The 12136-nt window shown below is 39.2% G+C and overlaps 1 protein-coding gene across 3 annotated transcripts in view; it reads right to left on the bottom strand.

The window, feature by feature from the left end:
• Window positions 1-11893, bottom strand: part of APOOL (apolipoprotein O like) — a 122393-nt gene extending 110500 nt beyond the window's left edge. For 2 of the 3 annotated variants that reach the window (XM_080794931.1, XM_080794933.1), the window contains exon 1: window positions 11805-11893. In XM_080794931.1, the coding sequence (XP_080651057.1) occupies window positions 11805-11849 (45 nt within the window). In that variant the 5' untranslated portion in view covers window positions 11850-11893. The remainder of the gene's footprint in view (window positions 1-11804) is intronic. The other variant, XM_080794932.1, reaches the window with a different exon arrangement.
• Window positions 11894-12136: the final 243 nt, after the last annotated feature.

Below are 12136 nucleotides of genomic sequence, written 5' to 3'. Positions count from 1 at the left end.
TAGATCAGTGAAACCAGGAGCTGGGCTTTTGAAAAAAAAATCAGTAAAATTAATTAACCCTTAGCCAGGCTGAACAAAAATAAAAGGGCATGGACCCATTTAAATAAAACCACAAGCAAGAGAGGAAAAATAACAACCAACACCACAGAAATATAAACAATTATAATATAATATTATGAAAAATTATATACCAACAAATTGAATAATCTGGAAGAAATGAATATATTCCTAGAAAGATTTAAATTACCAAAACTGAAAAAGGAAGAAACTGAAAACTTGAAAAGGCTGATAATCAGCAAAGAAATGGAATCAGTAATCAAAAATCTCCCACCAAATAAAAAATTCAGGGCCACATGGCTTTAAAGTCAAATTCTACCAAACAAGTAAAGAAGAGTTAATACCCATTCTTCTCAAAATATTCCAAAAGACAGAAAAAGCAGGAAAACTTCCAAATTCCTTCTACGATAGCAGCATTACTCTGATACCAAAACCAGATAAAGACACCCCTAAAAGAAAGGATAAGAACCATACAATCTGTTCACCAAATGCAGAAAAAGCATTTGGCAAAGTACAACATCCACTCATAATAAAAACTCTCAACAAAGCAGGGTTAGAAAGAACGTACATCAACATAATAAAGTCCATATATTAAACAAAAACCCACAGCTGATACCCACAATAGAGAAAAACAGAGCTTTTCCTACAAGGTCAGGAACAAGACAGGGATGTCCACTCTCATCACTATTTTTTTTTAAAGATTTTATTTATTTATTTGACAGACAGAGATCACAAGTAGGCAGAGAGGCAGGCAGGGGGGGGAAGCAGGCTCCCTGCTGAGCAGAGACCCCCCCCCCCAATGCAGGGCTCGATCCCAGGACCCTAAGATCATGACCTGAGCCAAAGGCAGAGACTTAACCCACTGAGCCACCCAGGTGCCCCTCATTACTATTTTTTAACATAGTACCAGCCACAGCAGACAACAAAAAGAAAGAAAAGCATCCAAATCAGCAAGGAAGAAGTCAAACTTCCAGTATTTGCACATGACACGATACTCTATACAGAAAACCTTAAAGACTCCACCAAAAGAATTACTAGAACTGATACATTAATTCCGTAAAGTCACAGGATACAAAATTAATGTACAGAAAACTGTTGCATTTCTATACACCAATAATGAAGCAACAGAAACAGAAATCAAGGAATCAATCCCATTTACAATTGCAAAAAAAAGTAAGATACCTAGGAATACATTTAAACAAAGAGGTGAAAGACCTGTATTCTCAAAACTATACAACATTCATGAAAGAAATCGAAGAGGAAATGAAGTAATGGAAAGACATGTCATGCTCATGGATTGGAAGAACAAATATTGTTAAAATGTCTATATTATCCAAAGGAATCTACACATTTAATGGAATCCCTCATCAAAATATCATCAGTATTTTTCACAGAGCTAGAACAAACAATTCTAAGATTTGTGTGGAACCAGAAAAGACCCTGAATAGCCAAAGCAACCTTGAAAAGGAAAAGCAAAGCTGGAGACCTCACAATTCCAGACTTCACATTACATTACAAAGTTGTAGTGATCAAAACAGTAGGGTACTGGTACAAAAACAGACACATAGGTCAATGGAACATAATAGAAAACCCATAAATGAACCACAACTACCTGGTCAATTAATCTTGGTCAAAACAGGAAGCAGTATCCACTGGGAAAAAGACAGTCTCTTCAATAAATGGTGTTGGGAAAACTGGACAGCAACATGCAAAAGAATGAAATTGGACCACTTTTTATGCCATACACAAAAATAAATTCAAAATGGATAAAAGACCTAAATGTGAGACACAAAACCATCAAAATCCTAGAGAAGAACATACATAGTAACCTCTTTGACATCAGCCTCAGCAACTTCTTACTAGATAATTCTCTTGAGGCAAGGGAAACAAAAGCAAAAACAAACTACTAGGATTTTATCAAGACAAAAAACTTCTGCACAGCAAGGGAAATAATGAACCAAACTAAAAGGCCACCTATGGAATGGGAGGAGATACTTGCAAATAACATATCTGATAGAGGGTTAGCATCCAAAAAATATAATGAACTTATAAAACTCAACACCAAAAACCAAATAATCTAATTAGAAATGGGCATGAATAGACATTTTTCCAAAGATATACAGAAGGTCAACAGATACATGAAAAGATGCTCAACATCATTCATCATTAGGGAAATAAAAATCAAAACTACAATGAGATATCACCTCTCAACATTGAGAATGGCTAAAATCAACAACACAATAAACAAATACTGGAGAGGATGCTGACAAAGGGGAACCCTCTTGCAGCACTAATGGGAATCCAAACTTGTGAAGCCACTCAGGAAAATAGTATGGAGCTTTCTCAAAAAATTAAAAATAGAATTATCCTACAATCTAGCAATTTATACTATTGGGATTTACCCAAAAATATGTGTTGTGAAGAGCACTTGGGTGTTATATGCAACTAATGAATTGTGAACACTACTTTAGAAACTTAAGATGTACTACATGCTGGCTATCTGAACATAATAAAAAAAAAATACTAATTCAAAGGGAGACATGCACTCCAATGTTTACAGAAGCATTATCTAGAACAGCCCAATTAAGAAAACAGCCCAAATGTCCATCAACTAATGGATGGATAAAGAAGTGGTATGTATATACATACACATACACACACACGCACACAACAGAATATTACTGGAATATTACTTGGCCATAAAAACGAATGAGATCCTGCCCTTTGAAAAGACATGGGTGGAACTAGAGAGTATTATGCTAAGTGAAATAAGTCAGTCAGAGAAAGACAAATACCATTATGATTTCACTCATATGTGGATTTTAAGAAACAAAACAAAGAGCATAAAGGGAAAAAAGAGAAAGGCAAACCAAAAAACAAGCTCTTAACTATAGAGAACAAACTAATGGTTACCCGAGGGGATGTGGGTAGGGGGATAGGTTAAATAGATGATGGTGATTAAGGATTGCAATTGTTTTGATGAGCACCAGGTTTTGTATGGAAGTAATGATTATCACTATATTGTACACCTGAAACTAATATTATACTGTATGTTAAGTGTAATATAAATAAAAATTTGAAAAGACAAAAAATAAAATACCTGTAAAAAAAACTATAGGCCTAAAATAGCAACAAACTACAAAGCCTTTAGTGTCTCAATACTTGAAGGTTTAAGACTTTATTACACCTTAATTACACTCTTTATCAGTAGGGTTCATAGATCAGTGAAACATGGTACTCTCATTCCTACTGTACTAGAATTTTACCTCCTTCAATCAGGGTTATTTTCTTTTTTTTAAGATTTATTTATTTGAGAGACAGAGAGAGCATGCAAGTGAGTGTGGTGGGGGAGGGGCAGATGGAGAGGGAATCTCCAATAGACTCCCTGCTGAGCACGGAGCCTGACATGGGACTTAATACCACAACCCTGAGATGATGACCTGAGCTGAAATCAAGACTCGATTCTTAATCAACTGAGCCACCCAGGTGCCTGTAATTAGGGTGATTCTTAAAGAAATCTTTCTTAAGTCATAAAACCTGTTCTGTTTCACATGACAGTTTTTGACTAAACAATCTCTGCAATAGTCTCTCCATTCAAATTTTTTGTTTACTGCCTTAGGATTTGAATGCTGAAGATAGCAAGAACATTTTATACATAAAGGGTATGGGAACCAAAAAAGCACATTACATTTTATACTTTTTTAAAGATTATTTATCATTAAAAGTATCATGAATATGCAGCAAGAGCCTGAAAGAAATCAAAATAAGTCCAAGAAGAAACAAGGCTGTATATAAATATTCATTTCAATAAATAACTGATCATGTTAACACAACAAATTTCTATTGTACTTGCTTGAGACTACTGATACTCACAAGAAACAGGTTATCAATCCACTGGCCTGAACAAGGTGTGACTTAAATTGGAATCTAAAGGTCAGAAGAAATAATGGCATTACACTAAGTGCTGGGAATATATTCTTTTAAACACTAAGAATAACAGGAGCTAGGAATTACTCGATGTTTGCTATAACTCAGGCATAGTGCTGGGCACATAATATACTATTTATTAGTATTTCCTAGTATAATACCCAACTTTTGTATCAACATGGATGGGACTGGAAGAGATTATGCTGAGTGAAATAAGTCAAGCAGAAAGAATCAATTATCACATGGTTTCGCTTACTTGTGGAGCATAAGGAATAACACGGAGGACATGGGGAGATGGAGAGGAGAAGTAAGGGAAAATTGGAGGGGGGAGACGAACCATGAGAGTGTGGACTCTGAGAAACAAACTGAGGGTTTTGGAGAGGGTGGGGTGGGAGGTTGGGTGAGCCTGGTGGTGGGTACTAAGGAGGGCACGTATTGCATTGAGCACTGGGTGTGGTGCATAAACAATGAATTCTGGAACATTGAAAAGGAAAAAAAAAAAAAAACCTTATCCTAAGGGTTCAGATAAGAAAACTGAGGTTTCAACAGGTTAAGTGAGTTGCTCAAAGTCATACAGCTAGTCTTCGGTCTAGCAGCAAAACTCACATGGGTCCAAGGAGATCTACATATTATAGTTCATAGCAGCATTATTTGTAGTAGAAAAAAAGTGACCACAGTATCCATTAAGAGAATGGAGAGATAAATATACAATATTCATGTAAAAGAATACTATGCACAATGAAAATAAATGAACTATAGCTACACATGTAAACATTATGTACCACAAACAGTGCTACTGCAGAAGAATAGATGCCACATAAATACAATTTATATGAAAAAAGCACACAAAACAACAGTGTATAAAGTTTAGGAATACATGCATATACAGTAAAAGTCTAAAAACACGCATAGCAACATTAAATACAAGTCAGGAAAGTAGCTATGGGGGAGTTCAGGAAGCAAGGGGTACACAGAGTTGGAGGGATACACAGGAGGTTCCACCTACATGTACAGTGTTCATTAATGCCTTTCTGATAACTGTAATATTTTACATTAAATTTAAAAAATCATAAATCATTTTGGATTTATTCAATGGCTCTCTACTACCTTTAAAATAAAATTCCAACATATCCTAGCACTCAAACGCTCCACCATCCTGCTGCTTTTTATCCTTGAGGAGCCCATTTCCCACTTTAAATTACAAGATGTTAATAACTTAGCTCTTAACGGTAATTCCAAATATATCCTACCATATTTCAACAACTTTACTACTTACTTCTGGGAGGTATTCAAAAGTACATTTAAACCAGAAAGACCATGAACCCCAAAAGTGTATCCATCCATTGCCTTGGCCCCTCTAAGAAGCTTCAGAGCATCTGACAATTACAGTGTTCCCTTCTATGATTCCTAACATAGGTTGCTATGCTTTGAACTACAGGACTAATGCCCTGGCCAAAACTGACTAGACTAGGGATTGGTACCTGAGCCAAAGATAGCCAACTAGATGCTGTCTTATAAAGGAGCCTGATGTGCAATTTCTGCCCAAGAGGGGTACTTTGTAGTGGTTAGTGTCTAGCCAACCCAATCAAATCCTTTCCCTAGGAAAGTCTGGATATAAAACATGTAGAGTAAGCAGAAACAGAACAGTCCAGTCATGAGATTGGTAATACCAGACTTGCTATGATATTCTGAATGGTTCTTCTTGAGGTTTGTTTAGCCGGTGAAACACCTTCCCAAGCTTTCTTGCTAAACTATGCATCCAAAACAAGATGGGATCAGGAGGGAGACAAACCATAAGAGACTCTTAGTCTCACAAAACAAACTGAGGGTTGCTGGGGGATGGGGTGAGGGAGGGAGAGGGTGGTTAGGTTATGGACATTGGGGAGGGTATGTGATATGGTTGAGTGCTGTGAAATGTGTAAGCCTGACGATCCGCAGACCTGTACCCCTGGGGCACACAATACATTATATGTTAATAAAATATTTTTTAAAAAACACTACTTAAGATAACTTGAACATGCCTCTGTTCTCCATAACCTTAGGACACATGACAAGCAAATATTTTATTTCCATATTCAATGAGGTTCACAGAATACCTAACCACCATCTGTGAGGATGGTGTTACAGGGAATAGTCAGTCATATGGGTGTGGGAGGAGGCAACGCACACATCATTTTCACTTTACGGCATAAAGTGATATCCTGGAACCTATACCAAACATCGTTAAATAGGTTAAGGGTTTCAAAGCATAACTTTCAAAGCTGTACTGAAAATAAACATGTTCAACAATGCTGAATGGAAACAGGAACACTGATTTGGCTAGACATAACCACCAGTCTTTCCAACCTAACAAATTTCACTTTGTTGGGTTCCAACTATTTTTTGGTATAACTTACATGAAACAAGGAAAGGAAAGACAAGGACCAAAGTTGACAGAAAGGAATATACAGCTGGTATTATCAAGGATTTTGAAACCTTAAGTCCTGTGAGGCCCGTGTTCCTCCCCATACCAATCATCCTTGGCCCAAGTCCCAAAATATAATCCCAGTCATGTATTATCTCCTGTATTCTAATTTCTACAGTGCTCTGTATTTTCTCTCCACTGACCAAACTTCCTGCTATTCCTCAAAACTCCAAAAGTCCTTGCATTGTGTCTACCCTCTCCTCTCCTTGCCTGAAATGAAACATGATTGTCCTCTGAGGTCTCTACTGCCCTTACAATCCTCAAGAGAAGGCTTATCAAAGCGTCTCAGGGAAAGGAGGTAGTTTTCTTCTTCCTGATATCCAATGCTACTTCTAAGCTGTTACTTCTTCACCCTTAAGTAAAAAATCTCTGTTCCTATTAGTGAGGAAGTAGAACAACTAGAACTCTCGTGAATGGAATGCAAATTGGTACAACCACTTTGAAAAACTATTTGGCAGTATCTACCAAAGAAAGCTGCATGCCCTAAGACCTGGCAATCCCACTCCTAGGTATGTACTCAATAGAAATGCACACGTATGTGCACCAAAAAGACATACAGAAGAATATTCACGGGATCATTACTTGTGTAATAGCTCAAAACTGAAGATAATTCAAATGTTCCTCAAGAGCTGGGCGCCTGGGTGGCTCAGTTGCTTAAGCAACTGCCTTCGGCTCAGGTCATGATCCTGGAGTCCCAGGATCGAGTCCCGAATTGGGCTCCCTGCTTGGCAGGGAGTCTGCTTCCCCCTCTGGCCCTCCCCCTTCTCATGTGCTCGCTCGCTCTCTCTCTCAAATAAAAAAAAATTGTTCCTCAAGAGTAGAATGAATACATAAATTATGATACATTCATCCTCTTAAATGTCATATCGTAATAAAAATGAATTAGTGTCACAAGCATAATGGTTGAATCACAGAAACAAAACATTGGATGAAAGAAGCCAGACACAGCAGAGTAAATATGGCATCGTTTCATTTATATGAAGTTCAAAAATAAGCAAAAATAATCTACAGTGGAGGATAACGATGTAGAGGAAATAGAAGGGAAGGGTCCTGAGCTGTTGGTAATGCTCTTTTTTAAAAATTGGGTTCTGATTTAAAAAACATCATTTTATGAAAATTTACCAAGCTACTTATGACTTGTGTACTTTACTGTATATATGTTATACTTCAATTAAAAAAAAAAGTTCACATAAAAGAAATAAAACTAACTCTGCTACTTTGAAGTTGATGCCATCTATTTATTCATTCTTAGTACTATCATCTACCTGCATCCTGGTCACTGCATCACATCAGAGGTTAGAATTCTGGTTAGCAGTCTTCTATACTCTAAATCCTGCTTTAACTAACAATGACTTTAATATGCATGTGGACAAACCACCCAAAAGCCTCCCCTCACTCCTTGACTTTACCTCCGTAGATCTTCATATTCATTCCACTGTGGCCATCCACTCCACGAGTACACCCTGAATTTACCACTCCCCAGACTTGCCAATAGCTAAAATCATACACTCAACAAGCTTTTCTCCAACTACAACCTCCTACTGCAGCTTTGTTTTGTTTTGTTTTGTTTTCTGCTCTACTCCTGTTCTCTGAGCTTACCTACATTCAAAAACTTTTCATGAGAGTGAAATGATGTGCATCGACAGCTTGGCACAATGTCAGACACAAAGGAAGTGCTCAATAAATGGTAGCCATATTTTGTTTTTTTCTTTTTTTTTAAGATTTTATTTATTTGAGAGGGAGAGAGAATGAGCAGGAGGAGACGGAGAGGGAGAAGCAGACTCCCCACTGAGTAGGGAGTCTGATGCAGGGCTTGATCCTAGGTCCCTGAGATCATGATCTGAGCCAAAGGCAGATGCTTAACCAACTGAGCAACCCAGGTGCCCCCATATTTTGGTATTAAGTATTTTATTATAAACAAATTTTCTTTCAAAACTCACGTTTTCCTCAAATTCATTCAACCTCTGGCATGAAAGAAACTTGGCTTTTGTCTAACACTACTACAGTCTTCCCAATCCTTTTTTTTTTTTTTTGAAGATTTATTTATTCATTTGAGAGAGTGAGAGAGGTGGGGAGGGGCAGAGGGAGAGAGAGAGAAATTTTAGCCATCTCTACACTCAGCACAGAGCCCCACAGGAGGCTCTGTCCCATTACCCTGAGATCAGGGCCTGAGCAAAAACTAAGTAAGAGTTAGAAGCTTAACTGACCCAGGTGCCTCTCCTCCCTATCCTTTTAAATGAAGGCCAGTCCTCAAATCATTCTTTCTAATTCAAGAAGTCGGGAGGAAAAATCAACATAGTCCTTATTCCTTGAGGCTAACTCCACGTCAGTGTTCCACTGTCATATCTCCTCAACAAGCTCTATTGCAAGATATATATAATCTTTTTGAGAGTTTTCTGCCAACTTTCAGGGTTCCTCTCTATCTTACTCTGTTATTAAACTCTAGGGCTTCAAAATGAACACAGATCACCCTCTTGGTACCTTGGCCTCACAAATGCTTCCTCAAACTTAAGCCTCATAACTGGGACTCAGATCATGTAATTGCAGATCCAGCTCTACTGCTTACTACCCTGTGACTGTGGGCAAGTTACTTAACCTTTCTAAGCTTCAGTTTCCTTACCTGTAAAATGCTGATAACAGAACTTACTCATAGGGCCACTGTAAAGCATGAGAAAATCAAGTAAAATGCTCGGCAAAATGCCTAGCATGGTAAATGTTTACTAACTTAATAGTTAGCTGTGATAACTATTATTATCTTTCCTCTATACCAGTTTAAGATTTTATATATCGGGTGGGGAGCACAAGCAGGGAGAGCAGCAGGCAGAGTGAGAAACAGGCTCCCTCCCAAGCAAGGAGCCTGGTGTGGGACTTGATCCCAGGGTCCTGGGATCATAACCTGAGCTGAAGGCAGACGCCTCACGACTGAGCCATCCAGGTATCCCACTTCTGTACTAGTTTTTGGCACATTTCCCCTCGTCACCAAACCAGCTCAGGCCTCCTAACTTTGTTTTTCCAGTTTTATCAAGATACAATCGACAGTCTCCTGACTTTAAATGAAAAGGCACCTTTTCTGGGATTTGTTATCTGTATCCCAAGATTTATTTCCTTCCTTTCACCACAACAATTTCCAAAGAGTAATATACCATTCCTTTCAGAAGCAAGGAGTAATGGAAGGATCATGGGCTTTGGAGCCAAATAGACCTGTATTTGAACCTGACTCTTCACTTAGCAGCTATATAACCTGGAGCACACACTTTTTCTAAGCCTGTTTTTTTCATAAATAAAATAGGGATACTACCCTATTTCTTAGGGTCATCGAAAGGATTAAAATGAAATGATATCTGTAGAGCAGCTGCCCAAAATAAGTGCTAAATTAAGGCCAGTTTCCCACCCCTTACCCGTTCCTTAACCCCTTACAATCCAGGTTCTCCCTCCACCACTTTATTTATACTGGTTCTTCTCACTTCACCTCTTATTAGCATTATGATTTGGGGCAATTTACTGAACTTCTCCCAATCTTAGAATGTCATTTGTAAAACAGTGATCAGAATAACTACAACATAAAGTTGTCTTGAGATTTAAGTGAAATGACATATGTAAAGTATTTTTGTATGGTGCCTGATCTTGTAGTAAGCACTTAATAAACGGTAGCTTCCAGTGACTTTTTAATGTCCAAATCCAAAGACTGTTCAACTCACTCCTCTAGGCTTCAGTGACAACACACTATTCTGGTTTGCTTTTTACCACTGACTGTTCCTGCTATCTCTGCACCTCCTCCACAAAGTCTTTCTTTATTCTCCTCAGCCAGGTTTGGGTTCTCTCTTTTGAACCCTCAGATCACTTTGTACTTCTCCCGAGGCCAGGTACTTCTCTTGCTCTGAATCAGAATACACTACTACTTCACTGCCTGGCATTTATTTCTTCCTGTAGCTTTTACTGAGTACCTAATGTAAGTCATACCTGTGCTAGGGATAGAAAAATTAATATCCTACTTACTGTCCTAAAGCAGCTTATAGGATGGTAGAACAGGCAAGCAAATAGTCTATTGGCTGAAGTGTGAAAAGTCCTAAGGCAAATGTATGCCCAGAGTCTTCTGGAAGCACGAAAAAGGAGTTAAATTACACTGGGGAAGTCAGGAACACTTGCCTGGAAAATGCATTTTGTACTTAGTATATGAGGAGGCAGTACACAAAGAGCTGTTAAACGAATGAACGGACTTCAACAGGCGCTAACTAGATGAGGATGTTTCCCATCAGGTCCAAAGAAACAGCAGGGGAAAGGGCCTGGAGTACAGATGTTAAAAGATTTCCTAAGAGAGAACAGATGAAGCTTAAAAGCCAAGCCAGGGTTAGGTGTTTTAGACATAGGAGTCTTCCCTGACCCCACTGGGAAGATGATGGAGTGCCAATAAAGGTTTTTAAGCAGGAAAAGAGTATAACCAGATCTGCATTTTACTATAAGTACTCTGGCAGTTCAGGGAGAATGGATTCGCTGAGAGCTAGGCTAGAGACAGTCCAATCAGAAGGCTGCTGTGATAACTGCGATAAATTCTGAGAACCAGAAATGCTGAAATGGAGAATGGTCAAGCAAGATGGATACTGAGTCACCTCACATTTCGGCTGAACTGAACTACTCATATTTGTATCTTCCGCAAGCAGCGCACTGCACCCTTAAAACCCGCTACCAATACCCACCTGTAGATATCTGTCTACTACTATTACTGAAACCTACTTAGGGAACAGCAGTTAGCAGGCAGCTGAGTCACTTCCGGTACAAAGATTCCTAAGTAAAGGCATCTTTTCCCATTACAGAACTCAAAAGAAACTTGGGTTTATTAATCAAACCCGGGAAAGAACAACAGTGAATACAAACACCGCACACTGCATAGAGACTATGAGACATCTCTATCCTAGTCTATTTCACCTCCAAACAACGTTTGAACAAAGTCTTTAAAGGGTCCTGAGACTCCGCCCTGTGCACCCAGTCCAATGTCCAGGGTTCTTTACTCTTCGTTTCAGTTCAAGACCCACACGTTGGCTGCCGCATGTCGCCAGGCCAGCCTTTTTCACCCAGCCGTTCCCCAATTTTCACCATGCCGCTGTATAAACAGTTAACTGCAGGGGACTGAGGAGACAGTACCGTCCCAGGCTGAGGAAATCCAAGGGGGAGAGGTAGATGTTTTGAGGGTTCAAACGTTTAAGACTCCCTGGCCTTGTCAAATCTCTCACAACCCCACCTCCACCCTGCCTCTTGCTGTGGGGCTCCCTTCTGAAGTTAGGAGGATCCCTTCGATAGTTACTAGAATGCTATCTGCACCCAGAAACTAAGGAAGGTTTGGGGTTTTTTTGAAACTTACCCTAACAGCCGCCATATCTGTGACCTTCTCCGCCTGAGTTCTCATATGGTGGGCAGAGAGGGACAAAACAGTTCAATTCGGCTCACCTCACCAGCCCCGCTTGGTTACGTCCCCTTGCTGTTGGCTCCGCCCTTTCTCCACCCTCCTAGCGCGGCTTTGGGAAGCTGCTACAAACAGCTCGCGCGCCATCTTTCGGTAAAGCCGCTCGTCCTCGTGACTGACGGTTCCCATCGTCGATGAAGCTTTTCAGAATACTCTCCATAATCCAGTTGAAAGCTACTTTGAGTGCAGAAGTCTGCACTATTTTCACTGTTTCAGACATTATGTGATTT

Source organism: Martes martes, assembly GCF_963455335.1.
Source record: "Martes martes genome assembly, chromosome: X".
NCBI classification, from domain to species: Eukaryota; Metazoa; Chordata; class Mammalia; order Carnivora; family Mustelidae; genus Martes; species Martes martes.
Note: the sequence above shows the minus strand (reverse complement) of the source record. Positions and strands in the feature narration are given on the sequence as shown.